General features: G+C 35.0%; 1 protein-coding gene across 1 annotated transcript; it reads right to left on the reverse strand.

Annotated features, from left to right (window-relative positions):
• Positions 1–4,432: 4,432 nt before the first annotated feature.
• Positions 4,433–25,555, reverse strand: LOC148947487 (N-alpha-acetyltransferase 25, NatB auxiliary subunit-like). The gene is made up of 4 exons (XM_089095868.1): positions 25,049–25,555; positions 12,513–13,115; positions 6,167–6,265; positions 4,433–4,786 (listed from the first exon to the last, which is right to left on the reverse strand). Exons 1-2 carry the CDS (start codon positions 25,280–25,282, stop codon positions 12,549–12,551), a joined length of 801 nt encoding a protein of 266 aa, XP_088951994.1. The 5' UTR covers positions 25,283–25,555; the 3' UTR covers positions 4,433–4,786; positions 6,167–6,265; positions 12,513–12,548.

Consider the following 25,555-nt stretch of genomic DNA (forward strand, 5'->3'; position numbering starts at 1 on the left):
ATATATATATATATATATATATATATATATATATATATATATATATATATATATATATATATATATATATTATTTATTTTCTGGTAAACAAACTGGAAGAATATTCTATAATAGGAGCTTTTCAAGCGTAAAGCCCCGTAAAATTTTGGATCTGCCACTAAAATGTGTGATGTCCTTCAGTTTTCTGAAAATTCCCTAAGAATTTTACAAAAAACACTTCTTAACAGACGTTTGGTATTTTCTTGGATAGGGCTTTTGTGGGAACTTTTCCTAGAGCAACCAATAATCTGAACCCAAGTCATAAAATAGGTCTCAATCAGGAACCTTTATTGCTATATAAATTCATAAAGTACAAAGATTTTCAAACAGAAGTGTTTATTCTTTGAAGTTCAGGAAAGGTCTGCCCATTTCATACAAAAACATTGATTGAAAACGAAACTAGTCTTATGTTGGCTCTCTGCCAAAACAGGTAACTAGACTTTTCAAGTATCACAGGAACTACAATCTGAGAAAATAAATATCACAACGTGAAAAAAAAGTTTTTTCGTGAAAAAGTTGCAGATCCAGAGGGGGGGGGCAAGGGTACCCCCTAAAGTAGTGTAATTTACCTTATTAATACAAGTTTGCATTAATTAGACTTGCTCCTAACGTAAGTTTATTGGATCACCCTATTTTGCGCCCCCCCCCCTAAAAAATCCTGGATCCGCCCCTGAAACCATCACACCTATTCCACCAGTTATTAAAACAAAAAAAATCCTTATTTTCACAGATTTCATCCACCCCCCGCCCCTTTTTTTATAATATCCTACATAGGCCAATCTGTTGAGTCCATTGTATATAAATAATAGATTGTCATAATTTGTATATAAATTAAGTCATACCTGTGAGATGGGACAGTTGCAAACCACTTGGCTGGCTCACCAAGTTTTTTTCTGCTTTCGCAATTACAAATAATGCACTTTCTAACCATTTTTCATTGATTGACGCAAACACACTAATCCATAAGTGCACAAATAAGTGGGAAGAGCTTTTTGTTTGCACCAAGAATGAAGAGCCAGAAATCATCTGCGGTAAACTTACTGATAATTATATAAACTGTGATATATATATATACACTGTCAAATTAGCCATCTGGTGATATCCCTGTTTCTACTAGGTATAATTAAAATATTATACTACGTTTCCTTCCACTGTTACCTCCATTTTCAAGTCATATTTAAAAAAAAAGAATATCCAGCAATTTTTTATGATCAATCAGGCAGACTATTTGGTAAATTTTTACCAAATCATATTATTGACTTCGGAATAAAGTGAATATACCACTTGATGCCTTTTTCTATGCTCTTTCCAAATATAATAACCGTTTTTGTCAGAAATGAATTTTACCCCCACCCCTATATACCAATTCAGGGTATATATTTGCACATTAGGGAGGTGGGGGAAAGTTTAAACTTACCTCCCATTTACATCAGAAATAAAATTAGCAGCCACCCTCTAATGTGCAAATATAGGTAAATTCTTACCAAATCATATTATTGAGTTTCAAATAAAGTGAATATACCATTCAATGCCTTTTTTTTATGCTGATTACAAATATAACAATCATTTCTATCGGAAATGAATTTTAGCCCTTCCCCTATATATGTCAATTCATGATATATATTTGCACATATGGGGGTGGGAGTTGGGTTAGGTTAGGGCGGGGGGGCTGAAATTTATTTCCGATTGAAATGATTATTATATTCATAATTAGCATAAATTTCAATTGCTGCCTTGATTCTAGTTGCCCATTTGTTACGAAGAAAATTTGCAGGGAAAAATTTCCTATAAGGCCGTGGATAACGTCTGGAATTTTGATATCAGTTAAGAAAAAAAAACAGTTATTTAAAAAGACGTTAAAGAATCCAACTGATTATAATATTAAAAAATTTTAAATTTTCAAAAATAAATTAACCGCACTGATACGATTGTCGAAACAGAGGTATTATAAAGAGTCTTTCGAAGAAGCTCAAAATTCTCCTCGCAAAACGGGGTCTTTAATTAATTATATTTAAAAAAAACAAAGGAATTGTAAGTTTCCTGAAGTTATTAGTTTAGAAGATGGATCGACTACTAACAAATTGGAGAAAGTGGCTGATATTTTGAATACTTATTTCGCTAGTAAAGGTGAGAAAATTGTTTCGTCAGTAATGAACCAGTTAGTTTGATGTAGTAATCAACATTTTTCTTCATACCTTCCATCTCCTCAAAGTAATTAAATTTTGATTGGGCGTATTTTTCGGTCAGGAATAATAAAAATAGTTTGTGATCTAAATCCAAGTAATTCAGCGGGAATTGACGGGTCTAGTTCTATAATTGTTAAAGAAATATTGTCTGCAGTAATTTTACCATTACAGCATATAATTAATCTTTCATTTAAAACTGGAGTTTTCCCGTCTGCTTTTAAAGAAGCGAGGATAATTCCGCTTCACAAAGGTGACTCTCCTGAAAATCAAACAAATTACCGCCCTATTTCTATTTTGTCAGCATTTTCTATAATATTTGAGAAGGCAATTTATAAGAGGTTCTATGACTTTCTTAAATCGTTAAATTTTTTCACAAATTCCCAGTTTGGTTTTAGGTCTGGACACAATACTGAACACGCTATCATTGCTCTCATCCAATATATTCATGAATGCTTAGATAGAGGTGAAATTCCAGCTACAATATATTTAGATTTTAAAAAAGCATTCGAATCAATATCCCATTGTATTCTTTTTCGTAAATTGGATAGTTGTGGTGTGCGCGGATCGGCGTTGGATCTAGTTAAATCTTATCTTGATAAGAGAAAGCAACGAATAGATGGAGGTAATTTTCTCTCTTCGCCTATTCCTCAGTCCTCGATAGTTGGGGTGCCTCAGGGCTCTGTCCTAGGTCCTCTGCTTTTTCTAGTTTATATAAATGATTTTCACCGCGCTTTGGCAATCCCATGTCTCAGCACACATTTTGCTGATGATACAGCAGTTTCAATTTCTGAGAGGAATGACGAATCTAATAAGAGCATTTACATCCAGAAGCGTATTCACGTTTTGCTGATGATACGGCAGTTTCAATTTCTGAGAGGAATGACGAATCTAATAAGAGCATTTACATCCAGAAGCGTATTCACGTTTTGGACAAAGCATCAGGAAATAATTTCGCTATGAAGTAGTCGAATAACAGCTTTGCTGCATTCAATCAATCAATCAATCATTTATTAGCCACTCAAGAGAAAAAAACAGTGGAATAAGACACAAACAAAAAAGAAAAGGATATACAGATTCATAATATATATAAAAGCATATTAACATTTTAAATAGGATAATGTAGTTATTACAAACCAGCTGTTATAGTTCGGAAGGCATTACGTAAAACTTAGATTTGCATTCAAACTATTAGGCGAGATCTAGATGTGGGGTACTTTAGTTTATAATCACAAAAAAATGAACTGTAGAGTACAAACTATAATAAATTCATTAATCAAGTTAAACAAAATAAAGTAACTAGTTTTGCTTATTTGTTTTGACGGTTTATCGTGGCAACAATGAGCAAAATGGGTTTGAATTTTGCCCCAAATCTTCAATAATGACTCGTGAAACACAAGAGTCGTTTAAATAGAAAAATAAGACGCTTTTTTAAAAGTACAAAAAAAAACTTAATCGTAAATAAAAAGGGGTCGAGGAGGGGGCAACCTCCTTTATATACGTAATAATTTCTGCCCGTTTTCTTTTAATGTTGCTCCTTACTTTCAGTTTAAAAAACTTTTTTTTGTTTAATCCTCTTTTATTATTTGGTACTGTTGTTGTCCCAGTTTTTTAATTTTTTTCGATTATTTTGCCCCCCCCCCCATTTTTTCTATTTGTATCTTTAAATATTTTTTAATATTTTCAAATTTTTCTTTTACTTTACCACTTTTTTTTAATTTTTTAACTTTACCCAACATTACATTCAATTATTTTGACTAAGAAATGATTTTTCATTCTGTTATTGCTGTTTTGGCATGGTTTACCAGTTTTTTAATTTTCTTGTTTTTTTATGTATGTTTTTTTGCTTGTTTTGTTTTTTTACGACTTCGAAATTCAAATTTCACCCTTCGCAGCTAAGCTTATGATCCAAATTTTTCGAAATAAATATCCTATCTTTTCTCTTACCAGCCCTTACATTTTAAAACTTTTTTTGTGTTTTTATTTAAAAATATGATCCCTAGATATTGAAAAACACTTTTATTTTTGTATCTTTATTGAAAATAGGAAAAAAACCTTACCTCTCCTCTACAGTCTGTGATATGGCACCAATGATGCGTCAATGGTGTGGTCTTTTGTGATAATTTTTGTAATGGTGTGGTCATTCCGTGATATGGCACCAATGATGCGACAATGCTGGGGTCATTAATTATATGAGACATAGAGAGAGAAAGAGAAAATATAATTGGCAAAACAAGACTATATTTTATTACTATTCTGATTGCAAAATAATAAACACAGATGTGAAACTACAACGAAAGTGTTTTCAAAACTTTGAGTTTCTCGTTTAAGACATTCTTCCACTCATCAACACCATTTTTTACTATTCCATCCCATGCTTTTGAGCGGCATATAGTGGTGAAGTCTTGAACGCTACCTATGTTTATCAAACTAGCTAAATCGGTGGTCTTAGGCTGCAGACGAAACACTTCGTACTGGTTTAGCTGATTCAAGATACTTTCTATCCATGAATGAAGCTTGACTCGAACCATTGTATAAGATTCAGTGTTACTACGCTCCAATTGCTGGAATACAAAATAAAGAATTTGAACATGATCTGGCCTTGGAAGAAATCTTCAAAAAATCCCAGGGACAAGTCTCTCCGAAATATAGAAAAAAAACCTTCCAAAAAGTCTCTGAAATGTGAATAAAAACACCCTGTTTCCAACGCAGACATTTTACGTTGCAATCCCTTCCCGTTTAAATTATTTTCTTATTTTAACACAACTTCAAGGAAACATCTATTGAAGAAATTTGAATTCACAGAACGATGATAACATTAAAGATCTGCAACAAACTTAAAAAAAAACAGAGTATCATTAAGAGTTTCATTTTGGCGAATAAATTTTCTTTATTGCTGTAAGGTTGAAGAATTTCCTGCCCGTTAAAAACCGGGGATAGAAAATAATTGACTCTAGATTGCTGAATTGAAATAGGAAAACCATGAAAAATTTTGGAAATCTGTTTGGGATATGTCTGGTATCTAAGCGTTAGAAAAGGATTGATAGAAAAGGATGTCTGAAAGCTAAGTGTTAGAAAAGGATTGATAAAAAAGGATGTCTGGGAGCTAAGTGTTATAAAAGGATTGATAGAAAAGAATGTCTGGGAGCTAAGCATTAGAAAGGGATTGATAGAAAAGGATGTCTGGGAGCTAACCGTCTGAAAAGAATAGATAGAAAAGGATGTCTGGGAGCTAAGCGTTAGAAAAGGATTGATAGAAAAGGATGTCTGGGAGCTAAGTGTTAGAAAAGGATTGATAGAAAAGGATGTCTGGGAGCTAAGTGTTAGAAAAGGATTGATAGAAAAGGATGTCTGGGAGCTAAGCATTAGAAAAGGATTGATAGAAAAGGATGCCTGGGAGCAAAGTGTTAGAAAAGGATTGATAGTAAATGATGTCTGGGAGCTAAGCGTTAGAAAAGGATGTCTGGGAACTAAGCGTTAGAAAAGGATTGATAGAAAAGGATGTCTGGGAGCTGAGTGTTAGAAAAGGATTGATAGAAAAGGATGTCTGGGAGCTAAGTGTTAGAAAAGGATTGATAGATATATATATATATATATATATATATATATATATATATATATATATATATATATATATATATATATATATATATATATATATATATATATATATATATATATATATATATATATATATATATATATATGTATATACATGTATGTACATATATATACATATGTATACATGATATATATACAAATATATATATATGTGTATACATACATACATATTATATAAAATAACAACATATCAATATTATTAATTTTGACAACTTAAAATATCTAATTATTCAATAAAAAATTTAATGAACTAAAATTTAATGAAAAATACTCAATTCGATTAATAATTCAATTAAAAAGGAACTAATTATTAATCTACTTACTTGGCTAGCCTCATCCCTTTTCTTCTTTGACTTCTTAGCTTTCAGAGACTTCAATAAGGTAAAAATAAGGTTTAGCAGCGAAGTGGATAGGCAGGCCACCTGCAAGAAAACAAATCAATTTATCGAGCTCTAACACCATAATCTCAACATTGTCTTACTGTAACTTATAACATATACTCTCGATATTGTACCTTATAACTCGGATTAAAAAAAAAAAGATGTTGTTTACACAAATTAGTGCAAACTTTTAGGGACCAAAAAGGATAACAAGACACGCAGCTGGAAATCCAGGGTATGGGCACCGATGCCAAGTCACGAAAATTTAGGAAGGGCAAGGAATTTTTTTATTTGGTTAATTAAGATCAAAATATGTATTTTTCAAAATAAAAGGTTGTTTTTTCCCAAATTTTAAAATGGAAATACTAAGATATTTTCTCTCAAAATCCAGGGGGGGGGGAGGGGGCAGTACATAATTTACCTTCCATATGTTCCTAAAGTCACTACAAGCTTAAAAAAAGTTTGCACACAAAATAATTTTTCTGTAGTATTTACCAACAATTTCAAAATCATGAATCTCCTAGACTCTGGTAAAGATATAGCCCCCCAGTTACTCGCCAAAGAGGGGTTTATCAAATACCATGTGACTGTGGCGACTTTAATGTTGGTAGAACCCATAAAAATTTTGAAAAACACCTACAACAGCACAAAGATGACATAACTAAAGCTTTAAATTCTAATAGTACAGATATTACTTTTTATTCTCCTTTAGGCAATCATATCTATGATAACCATAGCCATAAGAGGCTTTTTGAAGAAACTTGCCTTATTAGTAATGATTTAGGCATAAAACATGTTGTTCGAGACTCAATCAAAATTAAAATTAAAATAAATAGTCATACTTCTTTAAATAGGGATGTAGGGGAATATTCGCCTAATGCCTTATATACAAATTTAATAAGAAATGATTTAACTAATTATATTAAAAAACCAGTAAACAACTCCACTCAATCTGTTATGGATAGACCTTCTAGGCGGGCTGACAAAAAGGCAAGATTTGCTTCAAGAGCTTGTCTGTAAGTTTTTTTTTTATTCCATTTGAATGAACTGTCTTTCTTCACTTCACTTGATGTACCATCTTGGTTGAACTTCCTTGAAGTAATGATGCTAGGACTGTATTTAATTTTTTTTTTTTAGTTTTAATGATCGTATTTTAATGTCAGTTTCTTTTATATTGTTTTTTTCTTCATTTGTTTTTCTGAAGACGGCCCTTGGATATAGGGTGGAAATATTCATTTAAAATTGTGTTCTACTGTCCTATAAAAAATAACAAACTTTTCCAAATGTTCTACTTATTGTTTATAAAATGAACACCCCCCGGAAAATTTAATCCTAAAAACGCGCTCTCTAGGAAGCTTTGGACCTACTTATCAAGCTCTGAAATCTTTTAATGCGCTGTCAGATTACCTATCCGACAAGCCCCATTACTTGTCTTTGGCGTTTCACGAGACGTAAATGACGTCACAGGTTAGTAGGATTACGACTTGAAACGGTCTGGATTTGTTGTCGGATAAGTTACACCGACTAATCCTGAAGAATCCAGGATTACTGATGGTTGGTGACGTCATAAATAAACGAAAAATTCAATCTTTTCAAAAATGGAAAAAATATGTGAAATTATATGCATAGAACGAAAAGAGACAGTATTGTGAAATGTAACACACCTTCCGAGGTTTGTAAATAACCAATGGAGTGCACGTAATAAATATTGTTATTCGCCTAGTTGCCTATAGTGTTTCAATTGACAAGTTGCCGGATAAGTATTTTTTGTTCTATCCAGCACCTTCTATCCAGGTGCTACCTTCCCAGAGAACTTAATATTAGACAAGTCAGACAAGGGATGCTCGAATGTACTATTTATCTCAACATGGTTACCATGTAACTTTTATTAAAACAAAATTTTGTCTTGACAAAGTAGTACGAACTTTCATATGTATTAAATGGCAATAGACACGTCTGCAGACACAGGGTAAAATGAATATCCTCCTCAGATTGTACCAAACAACCCCCTCCCCCCTCCCAGCAAAATTAATTCCTAAAAACGCACTCTCGAAGAGGGTTTTTACCAACTTATGAAGCTCTAAAACCTTCGTCCGACATGTTTAACTTTAAACTTGTATTTTTTTGCTTTATCAGTAACTTAAAATTTTTCACTCGACCAATCTCGGGGGGGGGGGGACTCCTTGCATACAGACCAGAATATGAAGACTGTCTTAGGACCTACCTCAGGAATTAAAAATGACAAATTAACACTGGATGAATTAACGCAGCCAAAAACAAACAGAAATTAAAATGAATAGTTAAGGCAAAGGATAAATGAAGAGAAATCACCGTAAATGATATCTAGGCTACCTCCCCCTCTAACCCTCTAAAGACTATAATGTAATTCAAAACCCTCCTGATTCTGAAATGTAAAATTAAAACCATCCTCTAAAGACTCTATGGATTTAAAACCCTCCTTATTCTCGAATGCAATATTAAAACCTTCTCTAAATACTATGAATTTAAAACCCTCCTTAATCTAGAACTTAATTTTAAAACCCTCCTCTAAAGACTGTATGAATTTAAAACCGTCATTATTCCACAATGTAATATTGAAACCCTCTTCTAAAGACTCTATGAGTTTAAAACTCTCCTTATTCTGGAATGTAATATTCAAGCCCTCCTCTAAAGATTATGAATTTGAAATCTTTTTATTCTGGAATGTAATATTAAAACCCTCCTCTAGAGACTATGAATGTAAAACCTTCCATATTCAGAAATGTAATATTAAAACCCTCCTCTAAAGACTATGAATTTAAAAACACCCTTATTCCAGAATGTAAAATTAAAACCATCCTCTAAAGACTCTATGGATTTAAAACCCTCCTTATTCTGGAATGTAATATTAACACCCCCTCTAAATAATATGAATGTAAAACCCTCCTCAATCTACAACTTAATTTTAAAACCATCCTCTAAAGACTGTATGAATTTAAAACCGTCATTATTCCACACTGTAATATTGAAACCCTCTTCTAAAGACTCTATGAGTTTAAAACTCTCCTTATTCTGGAATGTAATATTCAAACCCTCCTCTAAAGATTATGAATTTGAAACCTTCTTTATTCTGGAATGTAATATTAAAACCCTCCTCTAAAGACTCTATGAATGTAAAGCCTTCCATATTCAGAAATGTAATATTAAAACCCTCCTCTAAAGACTCTATGAATTTAAAAAAACCCTTATTCCAGAATGTAATATTAAAACCCTCCTCTAAAGACTCTATGAATTTAAAACTCTCCCTATTCTGGAATGTAATATTAAAAACCTCCTCTAAAAACAATTTGAATTTAAAACCTTCCTTATTCTGGAATGTAATATTAATACCCTCCTCTAAAGACTCTATGAATTTAAAATCCTCCTTATTCTGGAACTTAATATTAAAACACTCCTCTAAAGACTCTATGAATTTAAAACCCTCCTTATTCTGGGATTTAAGATTAAAACCGACCTTCTAAAGACTATGAATTTAAAACCGTCCTTATTCTGGAATGTAATTTTAAAACCCTCCTCTAAAGACTATGAATTTAAACCCCCCTGATTCTGGAATATAATATCAAAACCCTCCTCTAAAGCTTCTATAAATCTAAACCCTCCTTATTCTGCAATGTCATATTAAAACCCTCCTCTAAAGACACTATGTATCTAGAATCCCCCTTATTCCAAAATGTAATACAAAAAACCCTCCTCTAAAGACCCATGAATTTAAAACTCTCATTATTCTGGAATATAATATTAAAAATCTCCTCTAAAAACTCTCAGAGTTTCAAACCGTCCTTATTCTGGAATGTAATATTAAGACCCTCCTCTAAAGACTCTGTGAATTTAAATCCTCCTTATTCTGTAACTTAATATCAAAACACTACTCTAAAGACTCTAAGAATTTAAAACCTTCCTTATTGTGGAATGTAAGATTAAAACCCTCCTCTAAAGACGCTAAGAATTTAAAACCCTCCTTATTGTGGAATGTAAGATAAAAACCCTCCTCTAAAGACTCTATGAATTTAAAACCTTTCTTATTCTGGAATGTAATATTAAAACCATCCACTATGGATTTAAACACCCCTTATTCTGGAATGCAATATCAAAACCCTCCTCTAAAAACTCTATGAATTTAAAACTCTTCTAATTCTGGCACCCATTTGATGCCATTTCAAGAAACCAGCTAGCCTAACCTTGCATTAAACTGAAAAAGTTGTTTGGCAACACTGAGTGAATCAAAGGATAAAAAAGGTATTTCGGACATTCTTTGGTGAATGTAGACAGTCACCAATTTCGGACATTCACGGTAACATATATACTTCATAAACGACTGCTAATTTCACTATAGATTGTACCAAAGTAATTCTGAAGAATCTTAGTCTTGCACACCGATATCCACAAGAAAAAAACAATAAATATACCTTTAGTGAATGGTTGTCATCCATAAAATTTGGCATTCCAAGAGTTTTTAAAGCCACTAATTATGAATATTTGTCAATAATTCAAAAGACTATCAAAAGAATATTTGTCAGCCGCAACCCAAATATAATAAAAAACCGTACACCTCTATGTTACGCCCAATGCTTGAGTTTCGTAGGAAACGCATCCACTCGTTTCAAGTGAGATAAACTACTACTTGAAAGTGTTCATCGGCGTGCCATGAAAATGCCATACAACCTAACAGCTCTCATTTACCATGATAGGCTTGCAGTACTAAAAATTACGACCCTTACCTACCGTAGAAAAAGATGTGATGTCATCACAGCATTCAAGGATCTACACGCCAATCAAGCCTTCTCCCCATCAACCCCAACCGGAGTACCTGGAGAAATTCCCAGACAATTTGCCAACAAACTACTATCCGCAAAGAACATTACCAATCTTACCCCAAAAATGTTCCTCCACTTTGGAACTCCTTAAGCAATCAAACCATCCATTCTCAAAACCTGGAGTTATTCAAGCTAGATGTGACAGAAAGAGTAGCGTCTACATCGGGATACCCCAGTCATCAACCAAACTTCAAAGTCAACACTGGAATGCATAAATCAAGGGGTAATTCTTCAACACCTGCACAATAGAATTTAAGGTAAGGTGATGGTAAGTCTGGCTCTTGGTAATGTCACCAATATAATAAGATTCTAATCTGAGCATGTTAAAGCAAAATCCAGTATTTAGTTACAACTCCCATTGAGGCTAAATCGATGCCTGCAACCAACTCCCTGAGGTGAATCCGATCAAACTTTCAAAACATTTTGGTATATGAAACTCTAAATTTGGAAGGACTTCTATTAGGATGACTTCTTGGCAGTTTTTGTTGGAGCTCACCCAAGGTAAATAACCATTCTAAGCAGCGGTTACCTTACCTTACTCAAAAGAAAATATTTTTAATTTTGAAGAAAATATTCAGCCCCAATGCTACAACTACTTACCCTTTTGCGACTGCTACTGCTGCTAGTACCCCAGTTACATTTACCACTTATATAGTCCTACCATTACTGGTCCTTCCAAAAGTACTCCTACAACTACTTACCAAATCCTAGCTAAAACTGCTACGACCATTCCTAACAGAGTAGCCCTCCCAATTCCTACTATGAGTACACTAACGACGACAAAACCTACCATGACTACCCCAAGCAAGGGTAGTGCTATCAAAACTACTTTTAGAACGACTGTTACTACCATGATACTAGTTATGGCCAATACCCCAAGCAAGGATAGTGCTATCAAAACTACTCTTAGAATGACTATTACAGCCATGAACTGCTACAGTTGCCACTAGTTTTGGCCAATACTTTGTTCATTTTAAGTTCAAACCTCTCGAAAAACAAGAATGACGTTTACACTTTACAGATAAAACAAGTTTTTAAAATGTAAATATTATAACATGTAAAAAAGGCAAAATATTACTCAAATTAAGAAAAATATAGATTTTCAATATTAGTATGGATAAACTAATAAAAAGTCTTCATTAATCATTTTTTTTAACCTAAATTAAGGATATTGTCTCAATGTCTCAATTATGTGTTTATGGACCATTAAATAAACATTCTTTAATTACCATTTATCAAAATCTTAATTCAAGACTTTGTCCAAATTGTCAGAAAATGGATTGCATCAATACTGTAAATATAATAAACGAAAAGCAATTATATAACCCCGTCTTTACAACCCCAGAAACGGACTAACCGAAGCATTATTTTCTTTCTTTCTGTAACGGCTCTTTTCTTTCTTTTGTTTTTTAGCATAAATAGAATTACCGTTATACCTCAACTTGAAAGTAAATTTTCTGTTTTAGGCAATATTATATCACAGATTCTCCAAACTGAATTCTCTCCATCCCATCAATTAGCTCACATATGCTTGCCACATTCGTCACAAACAACATACTGTTGCCATCAAAGTCAATCAAACTTTCAATACATTTGGCAAAGCCAGAAACAATCTGAATTTCTTTACTTGACAACAAAGCACTGATCTTTGGAGTGAAAGGCATCAGTAGTATTATATTTCTATTTTCTTCTTTTACTTTTATCTCTTCAAGCTTACTTTCCAATTCGAGCCTTAATTTCGTTAGTTTTTCACATTTTGAATAATTTACACCGTTGTTAACACCGTTGCTCAGATGCTGCGACATGGACCAATCAGCTGATTGGGTTAAGGCAATTAGAACTGTATGGAGCAGTGTGTTGCGAAGCAGTAAATAGTTACGTTCCATGTGATAGGTGTCAGTCTGATTCTTTTTGATCTCTGCGTCTGATATATTGTCATATGATATGAAATCGGTGACGTCACGGTTGTCTATTAAGTCAGAGTTGCCATACCTATCAAGATCATAATCTGCTCCAATTTCTCGAGCCGTGTCAAGTACCTGCAATTGTAGAAAACTTTACACAGAAGAAAATAACCAAGCATACATAATGAGGAGTGGGGGGTGGGTCCTTCCCCTGTGAAACTAGGCCAAAAGGGCCCCGCTCTCGAAACAAAATTGAAAGTAGCACTCTGAAAATCCATTATACCATATTTTATCCCCTTTCAAAAGGAAGACACTGCTCTAATACACCCCCCCCCCCAAGGCTCAGAATTGACGTACCCATGAGTTTTTCCAATATATTGAGGATATTTGTCAAAAGATTGGGTGGGGTGTTTTGGGCACCAACTTCGTCTATTCTAATCACCAGATATTTTGCCGATAGGTGCAAAATATGACATTAATTTTAATTTATTGTGACTGAGCCGTTCTGTTGGACATTAAATATTATGAATATTTTCTACTTTCTTTTTTTTTTTGTTCAAAATCTATATTCACAGAAAATCGTTTTACATGAATATAAACACTTTCAAAGCACTTGAAGCGTAATATGGATTGGTGGCACATTTTCTGTTTATGCTCCTTCGCAGTGTGCATAAGTGCTAAATCAAAGATTTTATGATAAAGCTCGGGATTTAAGCAAAAGAAAGACTTTGTTTGACCATTGTAACACCCCTTAAATATATTTATTAATATTACTCTTGAGAAACGATTGATGGGGAACCAGAAAAGTAACGATTTTCAGGAAAAGATCAAAAAAATTTCTGCGGGGATGAGGCAACCTTTATAATATTTTTTGATCCCTTAATATTTATATATTTTTTTCACATACCCTCTTAGCATTTAGCTGGAGATTTATTGTTCTGTAAATCTTCTGGCCGTCCAATATCTCGCAATCATTGCATCATAGGCAGCGCAATCGCGTTGCCCAAATAAAGAACGATGTTGACGCAATGTATTATTTTTTTTGTAGACCAGGGCACTTCGTATCGAAGGAGTTGTCATAGAAACTTCGAAAAGGGCTCATTCGATTGGAAATTGGAGTGACTAGTGTTCTTTTTATTAGTCGAAAGTGATTGGAAGGCAACTAACACCCCTTCCATGCCCACTATTTCCACAAACACATCCAATCAAAATTTTGAGATATCCCTTTTGTTCAGCGTACTGGATTTCCAGATAGAAATTATGTTTTGAGGAAGACACTCCCCCACGGCCCTCAGGGCAAGGGTTGTAAAGTATGCCCTGGAGGCACATAAGATTTTTTATAGAAAGCGTTCAAAAAGCTGTAGAAACTTCAAAAAAGGCTCATTCGATTGAAAATTCAAAGGGCTAGTGCCCTTTTTAATAATCGAAAGTGATTGGAGCGCAACTAACCCCCTCTCACGCCCACTTTTTCCCCAAACACATCCAATCAAAATTTTGAGATAGCCATTTTGTTCGACGTAGTTGAAAGCTCTGTAAATTAGGTCTTTGAGGATAACAACACCCCCCCCTCCCCACAGCCCTCAGGGCACGGGTTGTTAGTTAGGCCCTGGGGGTATATAAGTTTTTCAAAGAAAGCGTTGTAGTAGAAACTTGAAAAGGGGATCATTCAATTGGAAATTGAAATGGCTCGGGCCATTTTTAATAGTCGAAAGTGATTGGAAGGCTTGACATTTTTATAGTAAAGATCGATGTGGGTACAATGTTTTATTGTTTTTTTTACCAGGGCACTTCGTATCAAAGGAGTTGTCGTAGGAACTTCGAAAAGGGCTCATTCCATTGAAAATAGAAAGGGCTAATGCACTTTTTAATAGTCGAAAGTGGTTGGAATGCAACTAGCCTTCCTTCCACGCTCACCCTCCCATTTGCCCAGTATGTTTAAAAACTAAATTTTGCCTTAAGATTAAATCAAAATGCACTGTGCTAAAGCTAATTCCCAGTAAGGCATCTCAGCAATATCCCAAGAACGACTGAGGCTATTACGCCCACCATTTCCCCAAACACATCCAATTAAAATTTTGACATATTCATTTTATTCAACGCAGTAAAGTTATGGAAAATAGGTCTTATAGGATGACAACCCCTTCAGAGCCCTCAGGGGAAGGGTTTTAAGTGATACCCTGGGGGCATATAAGGTTCTTATGGAAAGTGTTGTCGTAAAAACTCAAAAAGGCCTCATTCGATTGGAAATTAACAGGGCTAGTGCCCTTTTTAACAGTCTAAAATGAATGGAAAGCAACTAAACCCCCTCTCACGCCCACCAGTTCCCCAAACACATTCAATTGAAATTTTGAGATAACCATTTTGTTCAATGTAGCTGACAGTTCAGTAAATTATTATTTTGAGGAGGACGCAACCCCCAGGGTAATGATTCTTAGTTATACCCTGGAGGCATAAAAGGTTTTTATAGAGAATATTTTCGTAGAGACTTCAAAAATGGCTCATTTGCTTGGAAATTGAAAGGGCCAGTACCCTTTTAATAGTTGAAAGTGATTGGAGGGCAACTGCACCCCCTCTCACACCCCCCAGATCCCCCCACAGATCCACTCAAACGTGTGAGATATCTATTTCGTTTAACCTAGTTGAAAATTTTGGAAATTAGGTCTTTGAGGATGATAACCTCCCCACGGGCCCTCGAGGTAAGGGTTGTAAGTTATCCCCTGGGGGCATATAAGGTTTCATTGGCAGCGAAATCGCGCTGCCTCAGTAAAGAACGATGTCGGCACACTGTATTATTTTTTTTTCCTTTAGATCAGGGCACTTTGTATCGAAGGATTTGTCGTAGAAACTTTGAAAAGGGCCCATTCAATTGGAAATTGGCGTGGCTTGTGCCCTTTATAATAGTCGAAAGTGATTGAAAGGCAACTAACACCCCTTCCACGGTCACCATTCCCCCAAACACAAGCAATCAAAATTTTTAGATAGTTATTTTGTTCAGCGTAGTTGATTTCTTGATAGAACTTACATTTTTGAGGAGGACAATCCCCCACAGCCCTTAGGGCAAGGGTTGTAAGTTATGCCCTGGGGACATATAAGGTTTTTTATAAGAAGCGTTGACATAGAAACTTCAAAAAGGTTTCATTCGATTGGAAATTTATATGGCCAGTGCCCTTTTTAATAGTCAAAAGCGACTGGAGGGCAACTAACCCCCCTCTCACGTCCCCCGGTTCCCCCCACACATCCAATCGCAAGTTTTAGAGAGCAATTTTTTGCAACGTAGTTTATCTTTCTGGAAGTTAGGTCTTTGAGGAGTACACTCCCCCCCCCCTACAACCCTCAGGGCAAGGGTTGTAAGTTATGCCGTGGGTGTATATTAGGTTTTCATAGAAATCGTTGTCTTGGAAAATTCAAAAAGGGCTCATTCGATAGGAAATTGAAATGGCTAGTTCACTTTTCAATAGTCGAAAGTGATTGGAAGGCAACTAACACCCCTACCACACCCACCATTTAGCCAAACACATCTACTCAAAACTTTGAGATAGCCATTTTGTTCAATGTAGTTGAAAGGTTTGCAAATATATCTTTTAGGATGACACTCCCCCCACATCCCTCAGGTTATGGGTTGTAAGTTATGCCCTGAGAGCATATAAGTTTTTTATAAAAAGCGTTTCATTAGAAAGTTGAAAAAGGGCTCATTCGATCGAAAATTTAATCGGCTAGTGCCCTTTTCAGGAGGCGATAGTATTTTGAGGGCAACTAACCCCCCTCTCACGCCCACCTTTTCCCCAGACACATCCAATTAAAATTTTTAAATAGCCATTTTGTTCAACGTAGTTAAAAGTTTTAGAAATTACATCTTTGAGGATGATAATCCTCTCAGAGCCCTCAGGGCAAGGGTTGTAAGTTATGCCCTGGGGGTATAAAAGGTTTTTATAGAAAATGATGTTTTGTAAACTTCAAAAAGAGCTAATTCTATTGTAAATTAGACTGGCTTGTGCCATTATTATCAGTATAAATTGTTTGTAGTTTAACTAACACGCCTCTCACATACACCATTTCTCCAAACACATACAATAAAAATTTTTAGACAGCCATTTTGTTTGACGTATTTAAAACGTCCATAAATTATGCTTTTGAAGATGACACTGCCTCCAAAGATCTCAGGGCAAGGGTTGTGAGTTAGCCTTGGGGGCATATAAGTTTTTTTTTATAGAAGGCGTTGTCGTAGAAAATTCAAATATGAGTCAGTCGATTGGACACTGAAAGGGCTAGCGTCGAGTTTTAAATTAGGAATTTTAATTAGGGCCACTTAATCCCCACTTAACCTACCCCAATTACGCCAAAACTACCAAAACCACTTTTTTGTTATCAGATTTCTTAGAAGTATTTGATATTTATGGAAATTAGGCATTTGAGGATGATAACCGCCCCCATCCCTCAGGGCAAAGTTTGTAAGTTATGCCCTGGGGGGATATAACATTTTTATTGAAAGCGCTGTCGTAGAAACTTCAAAAGCAAAAGGGCCCATTCGATTGGAAATTGAAGGGGCTAGTGCCTTTTTCAATAGTTGAAATAAGGTTTTTATAGAAAGCGTTGTCTTAGAAACTTCAAAAAGGGCTCATTTGATTGGAGATTGAAATGGCTAGAGCCCTTTTTAATAGTCGAAAGTGATTGGAAGGCAACTAACACCCCTGTCCACGCCCACCATTTATCCAAACACATCTAATCAAAATTTTGAGATATCCATTTTGTTCAAAGTAGTTGAAAGGTTCTGCAAATTACAACTTTGAGGATGACACTCCCCCTACAGCCCTCATGTTAAGGGTTGTAAGTTCTGCCCTGGGGGCATAAAAAGGTTTTTATTGAAAGTTTTGTCATAGAAACTTCAAAAAAGTCTCATTCGATAGGAAATTCAATTGTCTAGTGCCCTTTTACATAGTCGAAAGTGACTGGAAGGCAACTAACCCCCCTCTCACGTCCCCTTGTTCCACCCTCACATTCAATTGCAAGTTTGAGATACCGATTTTGTTCAACGTAGTTGATATTTCTGGAGATTAGGTCTTTGAAGATGATACTCCCCCCCTACAGCCCTCAGGGCAAGGGTTGTAAGTTATGCCCTGGGTGCATATAAGGTTTTTATAAAAAGCATTGTCTTAGAAACTTCAAAAAGGGCTCATTTGATTGGAGATTGAAATGGCTAAAGCCCTTTTTAATAGTCGAAAGTGATTGGAAGGCAACTAACACCCCTTCCACACCCACCATTTATCCAAACACATCTAATCAAAATTTTGAGATAGCCATTTTGTTCAAAGTAGTTGAAAGGTTCGGAAATTATATCTTTGAGGATGACACTCCCCCCAGATCCCTCAGGGTAAGGGTTGTAAGTTATGTCCTGAGGGCATAAAAGGTTTTTATTGAAAGCTTTGTAGTAGAAACTTGAAAAAGGGCTCATTCGATAGGAAATTGAAACGGCTAGTGCCCTTTTCAATAGTCGAAAGTGTTTTGAGGGCAACTAACCCCCCTCTCACGCCCACCTTTTCCCAAAACAAATCCAATTAAAACTTTTAGATAGCCATTTTGTTCAAAGTAGTTGAAAGGTTTAGAAATTATATCTTTGAGGATGATAATCCTCTCAGAGCCCTCAGGGCAATGATTTTAAGTTATGCCCTGGAGGTATCAAAGGTTTTTATAGAAAATGTTGTTGTTGAAACTTCAAAAAGGGCTAATTCTATTGGAAATTAGAATGGCTTGTGCCCTTATTAGCAGTCGAAAATTTTTGGAGTATAACTAAACAGCCTCTCACCCACACCAGTTCTCCCCACACCTACAAGAAAAATTGGTAGACAGACAGTTTGTTTGACGTAGTTAAAAAGTCCATAAATTATGCTTTTGAAGATGACACTGCCCCCGAAGAACCCAGGGCACGTGTTGTGAGTTATGTCTTGGGGGTATATACGTTTTTTTTATAGAACGCTGTGTCCTAGAAAATTAAAATAGGAGTCAGTCGATTGGAAACTGAAAGGGCTAGCGTCGAGTTTTATATTCGGTAGTGATTTTAGGGCAACTAACCCCCCACTTAACCTCCACCAATTACCCCCAAACTACCACAACCACTTTTGAGAGAGCTGTTTTCTTAGAATTATTTTTAATTTATTAAAATTAGGCATTTGAGGATGATAACCGCCCCCCATCCCTCAAGGAAAAGTTTGTAATCGATGCCCGGGGGGCACATAATATCTTTATTGAAAGCGCTGTAGTAGAAATTTCAAAAGCAAAAGGGCCAAGTCGATTGCAAATTGAAGGGGCTAGTGCCTTTTTCAATAGTTGAAATAAGGTTTTTATAGAAAGCGTTGTCTTAGAAACTTCAAAAAGGGCTCATCTGATTGGAAATTGAAATGGCTAGTGCCCTTTTTAATAGTCGAAAGTGATTGGAAGACAACTAACACCCCTTCCACACCCACCATTTATCCATACACATCTAATCAATATTTTGAGATAGCCATTTTGTTCAAAGTAGTTGAAAGGTTCGGAGATTACATCTTTGAGGATGACACTCCCCCCAGATCCCTCAGGGTAAGGGTTGTAAGTTATGTCCTGAGAGCATATAAGGTTTTTATAGAAAGCGTTGACATAGAAACTTCAAAAAGGGCTCATTCGATTGGAAATTCAAAGGGCTAGTGCCCTTTTTAATAGTCAAAAGTGATTGGAGGGCAACTAACCCCCCTCTCACGCCCACCATTTCCCCAAACACATCCAATCAAAATTTTGAGATAGCCATTTTGTTCAACGTAGTTGATATTTCTGGAGATTAGGTCTTTGAGGATGATACTCCCCCCTACAGCCCTCAGGGCAAGTGTTGTAAGTTATGCCCTGGGTGCATATAAGGTTTTTATAAAAAACATTGTCTTAGAAACTTCAAAAAGGGCTCATTTGATTTGAAATTAAAATGGCTAGTGCCCTTTTTGACAGCCAAAAGTGATCGTAAGGCACCTAACATCCCTCCCACGCCCACTATCTATCCAAACACATTTAATCAAAATTTTAATATAGCCATTTTGTACATAGTAGTTGAATGTTCCAGAAATTATATCTTTGAGGATGATACTCCCCCATAGCCCTCAGGGTAAGGGTTGTAAGTTCTGTCCTGAGGGCATAAAAAGGTTTTTATTGAAAGCTTTGCCGTAGAAAGTTGAAAAAGGGCTCATTCGATCTAAAATTGAAACGGCTAGTGCCCTTTTCAGTAGGCGAAAGTATTTTGAGGGCAACTAACCCCCCTCTCGCGCCCACCATTTCCCAAGACAAAACCGATTAAAACTTTTAGATAACAATTTTGTTCAAAGTAGTTGAAAGTCTTAGAAATTACATCTTTGAGGATGATAATCCTCTCAGAGCCCTCAGGGCAATGGTTGTGAGTTATGCCCTGGGGGTATAAAAGGTTTTTATAGAAAATAATCTTGTGGAAACTTTCAAAAGAGCTCATTCTATTGGAAATTAGAATGGCTTGTGCCCTTCTTAGTAGTCGAAAATGATTGGAGGATAACTAAAACGCCTCTCACACACACCATTTCCCCAAACACATACAATAAAAATTTTGAGATAGCCATTTTGTTTGACGTAGTTAAAACGTCCATAAATTATGCTTTTGAAGATGACACTGCCCCCAAAGATCTCAGGGCAAGGGTTGTAAGTTATGCCTTGGGGGCATATACGTTTTTTTTTAGAAGGCGTTGTCGTAGAAAATTCAAATAGGAGTCATTCGATTGGAAACTGAAAGGGCTAGCGTCGAGTTTTATATTAGGTAGTGTTTTTATGGCCACTAACCCCCTCTTCACGTCCACCATTTACCCAAACACATACAAACACAGTTTTGAGATAGCAATTTTGTTCGAAGTATTTGAAAGTTATGGAAATTAGGTCTTTGAGGATGATAACCGCCCCCCCCATCCCTCTGGGCAAAGGTTGTAAGTGGTGCCCGGGGGGCATATAACATTTTTATTGAAAGCGCTGTCGTAGAAACTTCAAAAGCAAAAGGGCCCAGTCGATTGCAAATTGAAGGGGCTAGTGCCTTTTTCAATAGTTGAAAATGATTGGAAATCAAGTAAAGCCCCTCTCACGTCCACCATTTCCTCAAACACATCCAATCAAAACTTTGAGATAGCCCTTGTTCAACCGAGTTCAAAATTTTGTAAATTAGATCTTTGAAGATGAAAACCTCCCCACGGGCCCTCGAGGCAAGGGTTGTAAGTTATACTCTGGGGGCATAAAAGGTTTCATAGGCAGCGAAATTGCGCTGCCTAAGTAAAGAACGATGTCGGCACAATGTACTATTTTTTTTTCCTTTAGATCAGGGCACTTTGTATCGAAGGATTTGTCGTAGAAACTTTGAAAAGGGCCCATTCAATTGGAAATTGGCGTGGCTTGTGCCCTTTATGATAGTCGAAAGTGATTGGAAGGCAACTAACACCCCATCCACGATCACCATTCCCCCAAACACATGCAATCAACATTTTGAGATAACCATTTTGTTCAGCGTAGTTGATTTCTTGACAGAACTTACAGTTCTGAGGAGGACAATCCGCAACAGCCCTTAGGGCAAGGGTTGTAAGTTATGCCATGGGGGTATATAAGGTTATTTATAAAAAGCGTTGACATAGAAACTTCAAAAAGGGTTCATTCGATTGGAAATTCACATGGCTAGTGTCCTTTTTAATAGTTGGAAGCGATTGGAAGGCAACTAACCCCCCTCTCAAGTCTACCTTTTCCCCAAACACATTCCCTCGAAATTTTTAGAGAGCCATTTTTTTCAACGTAGTGTAAAGTTGTGGAAATTATGTCTTTGAGGATGACCCTCCCCCCCCCCCTACAGCCCACAGGGCAAGTGGTTTAAGTTTTGCCGTGGGGGTCTTTAAGGTTTTCATAAAAATCAGTGTGATGGAAAATTCAAAAAGGGCTCATTCGATAGGAAATTGTAATGGCTAATTCACTTTTTAACAGTCTAAAGTGATTGGAAGGCAACTAACACCCCTACCACACCCACCATTTAACCAAACACATCTAATCAAAACTTTGAGATATCCATTTTGTTCAAAGTAGTTGAAAGGTTTGCAAATTATATCTTTGAGGATGACACTCCCCCCAGATCCCTCAGGGTAAGGGTTGTAAGTTATGTCCTGAGGGCATATAAGGTTTTTATTAAAAGCTTTGTCGTAGAAACTTCAAAAAGGGCAAGTTCGATAGGAAATTCACACGGCTAGTGCTCTTTTCAGTAGTCGAAAGTATTTGGAGGTCAACTAACCACCCTCTCGCACCCATCTTGTCCCCAAACACATCTAATTAAAACTTTGAAGGAGCCATTTTGTTCAACGTAGTTAAAAGTCTTAGAAATTACATCTTTGAAGAGGACAATCCTCTCAGAGACCTCAGGGCACTGGTTGTGAGTTATGCCCTGGGGGTATAAAAGGTTTTTATAGAAAATAATCTTGTGGAAACTTTAAAAAGAGCTAATTCTAGTGGAAATTAGAATGGCTTGTGCCCTTCTTAGTACCATAACTTAACCAAACTTAAGACTTAACCAAATCAAAATAGCGTAAGTGTATCCAGGCTATCACAGAAAGTAAACAGATTTTTTTTTTTGCGAATGGTATCAAGTTTTCTATTTCAGGTCAACTAGAGGAGGAATGAAACTAAATTAATACTATTATTTGTGTCCTGATTTTTAATCGGGTGTACGTTGTTAAAAATTGCTAAAAATATTTCTTCAGCATACAAATAGCAGGCCAAACTATAAAGGCTTAAAAAAACGAAAAGATTTAAAGTATTATTTTCTTTTTCCCTGAAAATTATGTCAATATAAAACGGACAGAAAGTAATTCAAAAAACTTTTTCCACAAAATAAGTTTTTCAAAGAAAAGTAAAGAACTCCATAAAAACAAAACTAAGCAATAAAATCAAATATTCTACCAAGCGTGAAACTACCGCAAATCCGCATCGATAAATAAATGAAACCCAAAACGAACAGAAATTACAATAATTAACCGAGTCAAACTCAAAACGAGCAGAAATTGAGATGACTAGGGCTAAAAACCCTATGCCTTCCCCTTTACTGAAAAAAATACAAATAAATATGCATTGTCAGTTTAATATACATATACTGATATTTAGTAATCAAATATTAATATTGTTTCATTTATTAGAGTTACAAAAGTAAAAACATTTATATTTTTTCAGTAAAGTGCAAATTCAGTTACAATGATGAAACGCCGGTGATGAAAATCAGTTACAATGAGCTGTATTGAACGCAAGGATGATTTGCTTCCTCTCTTACAAGCAGCCTTGATTTGTCCAAAGTGATGGTGGCTAGTAATTGAAGTCTAGCTAAACAGACGTGTGAATGGGGCTTTACTTTTTAGACGATCAGTTTTTTCCTTATAAGGTAATACACCTGTTACTGGAGGGTAACCATTTCATTTTTCCAGGATTATCTTATAGGTCTTTTCGATCATCAGTAGTCGGCAGATTTTTTAGGGATTTTAAAAGTAATTGGCAGCACTAATAGTCCCTACATTGGGTAAGTTAGGAATTATGTATTATTTTTTCTTGTTTATATACAAGAATGTTACACTCACCAATGAATCAGTTAAAGAAGTTTAAGCTTTGTATGAACTAGTAACACGTTTTTTCGTTCTTTTTTTTCATCACAGACTAAAAAATGTACCACTGGAATTCAAAATTTTTAATATATAAAAAAATTAAATAAAATGGCTAAAAATTAGCAAAAAATAAATAAAAATAGCTGAATGAAAAACATTGGACAACTAAAATTAGATTGAAATGCTTATCTTATGCCGAAATTTCAAAGTTTGCAAAACTCACAGTGGATATATTTTAAAATAGTATATCTTTCCTGAATTTTATTAGGTTGTAAGTCAACCTTCATTTAGATTAATTAGAAATGATTCGAATTTATTCCAGCAAAAACGAAGAGTAAGGAAATAGTTTTATGCAAATCAGTAGATATTTGGATCTCAATATATTTGAGTCCAAATATCTCAATATATTTTGAAGCTGAATATATAGTTGCTTTATGAAGGTATATAGCATATTGTCCAGGATTAATGTAATTTTTCAACTAAATATGATTCCAAGCAATAAATTTAATGAAAAAAGAATATTAGACAGTAGTTTGTTTGTAGATTGTCAAGATTTAAGATCCAGATGATTCATGGTCGAAGTTTTTACTGAATATGTTTTTAAGTAAAAAAGCAAATAAAAATATAATCAAAAGTAAATGAAAGATGGTTTATTGTCCAGGAATAAAATCATTTTTCAAATGATTGTGTTTTCAATCGAAGAATTTATTGAAAAAAAAAAATAGACAGGAGATGGCTTATCGTCGGATAATAATATCATTTTCAACATTATAATTTTTTCAAGCAAAAACATTTTTAATGAAAAAAAAAGAAGTAGAATATTAGAAGACAGATCGTTTGCAGATGATTATCGTCAAGTATTAGTATTATGTTTAAACTCAATATGTTTTCAAACAAAAAAAAAGGTTAAAAAAAATATTAGATGGTAGATGGTTTATCGTCAGTGACAAATATCATTTTTCAACTGATAATGTTTTCAAGCAAAAAGATTTCGTGTACTGAAAGAATGTCTTCAAACAAAAAAAGCTTCGTAAAAAAATATTAGATGGTAGATGGTTTATCGTCGGAGAATAATATCATTTTTCAGCTGATTATGTTATCAAGCAAAAACATATAGTCCAATGAAAAAAAAATAGTTGGCAGATCGTTTGCAGATGATTTATCGTCGAGGAATAAGATTATTTTTCAAATGAATATGTTTTCAAACAAAAGAATTAATGAAAAATTTTAACTGAAAAAAAGTGAATAATTCATAACAATCACTTTCATTATCCACGCTTAAACATAGATGGCAACAATGAATATTGGCCCATTCCAATCTATAATTTGAATTTAAAAAATCGTAAAAAAAAACTTTAAAAGCTAAATTTTTCCAATGGGGATATCTTGGAGAGGTTTGGATATTTAGAGTTAAATAAATACCTGATTGTGCGAGTGTGCCAGAAACGCCAGACTCAACAGCATATTCTCAGTAGTTGCCATAGCAAACTGAAGTGACTCTTCTAGCCTCCTTTGGAAATTAACCATCTCTGGAATTTTGGCATAGTTCCCAAATTTATAGCATGATATCAAATGTTCTGGAGATTCACGTACACTGGCAGAGAAAAAGCGGAGGGTTTGAGCGTATATAGCAGCTGCTAATTTGACCTGACCCATAGGTGATAGCTTATGTACAAGGATGTGTGAAAGTGAATCCAGCTGAATATACTTTATATCCAGGATTTCATAAGTCTGCTGAGCTCCATAACCACCGCCTAGAATATTGATACAATAATAGTAAGGATATAAATGATTGTATGTTAATTGTATTATGTTATATTAAATGTATTAAGTTATATTTGTTAAGCTATGACTTATTCACTGTGTTTGTCTACTTTCGTTTTTATAATACCGTCTTTATTTTAATTCTCTCTTTTGTATTTATTTGCT

This window comes from Artemia sp. Qi Xiang Cuo, chromosome 10, assembly GCF_049724085.1.
Source record: "Artemia sp. Qi Xiang Cuo chromosome 10, ASM4972408v1, whole genome shotgun sequence".
NCBI lineage: Eukaryota > Metazoa > Arthropoda > Branchiopoda > Anostraca > Artemiidae > Artemia > Artemia sp. Qi Xiang Cuo.

Excerpts from the sequence above, each read along its gene's own strand:
- LOC148947487 (XM_089095868.1), bottom strand. The coding sequence starts at position 25,282 with ATGGGTCAGGTCAAATTAGCAGCTGCTATATACGCTCAAACCCTCCGC. Across the intron at positions 13,116-25,048 it reads TGGCACACTCGCACAATCAG|GTACTTGACACGGCTCGAGA; the intron begins GTATTTATTTAA and ends CTACAATTGCAG.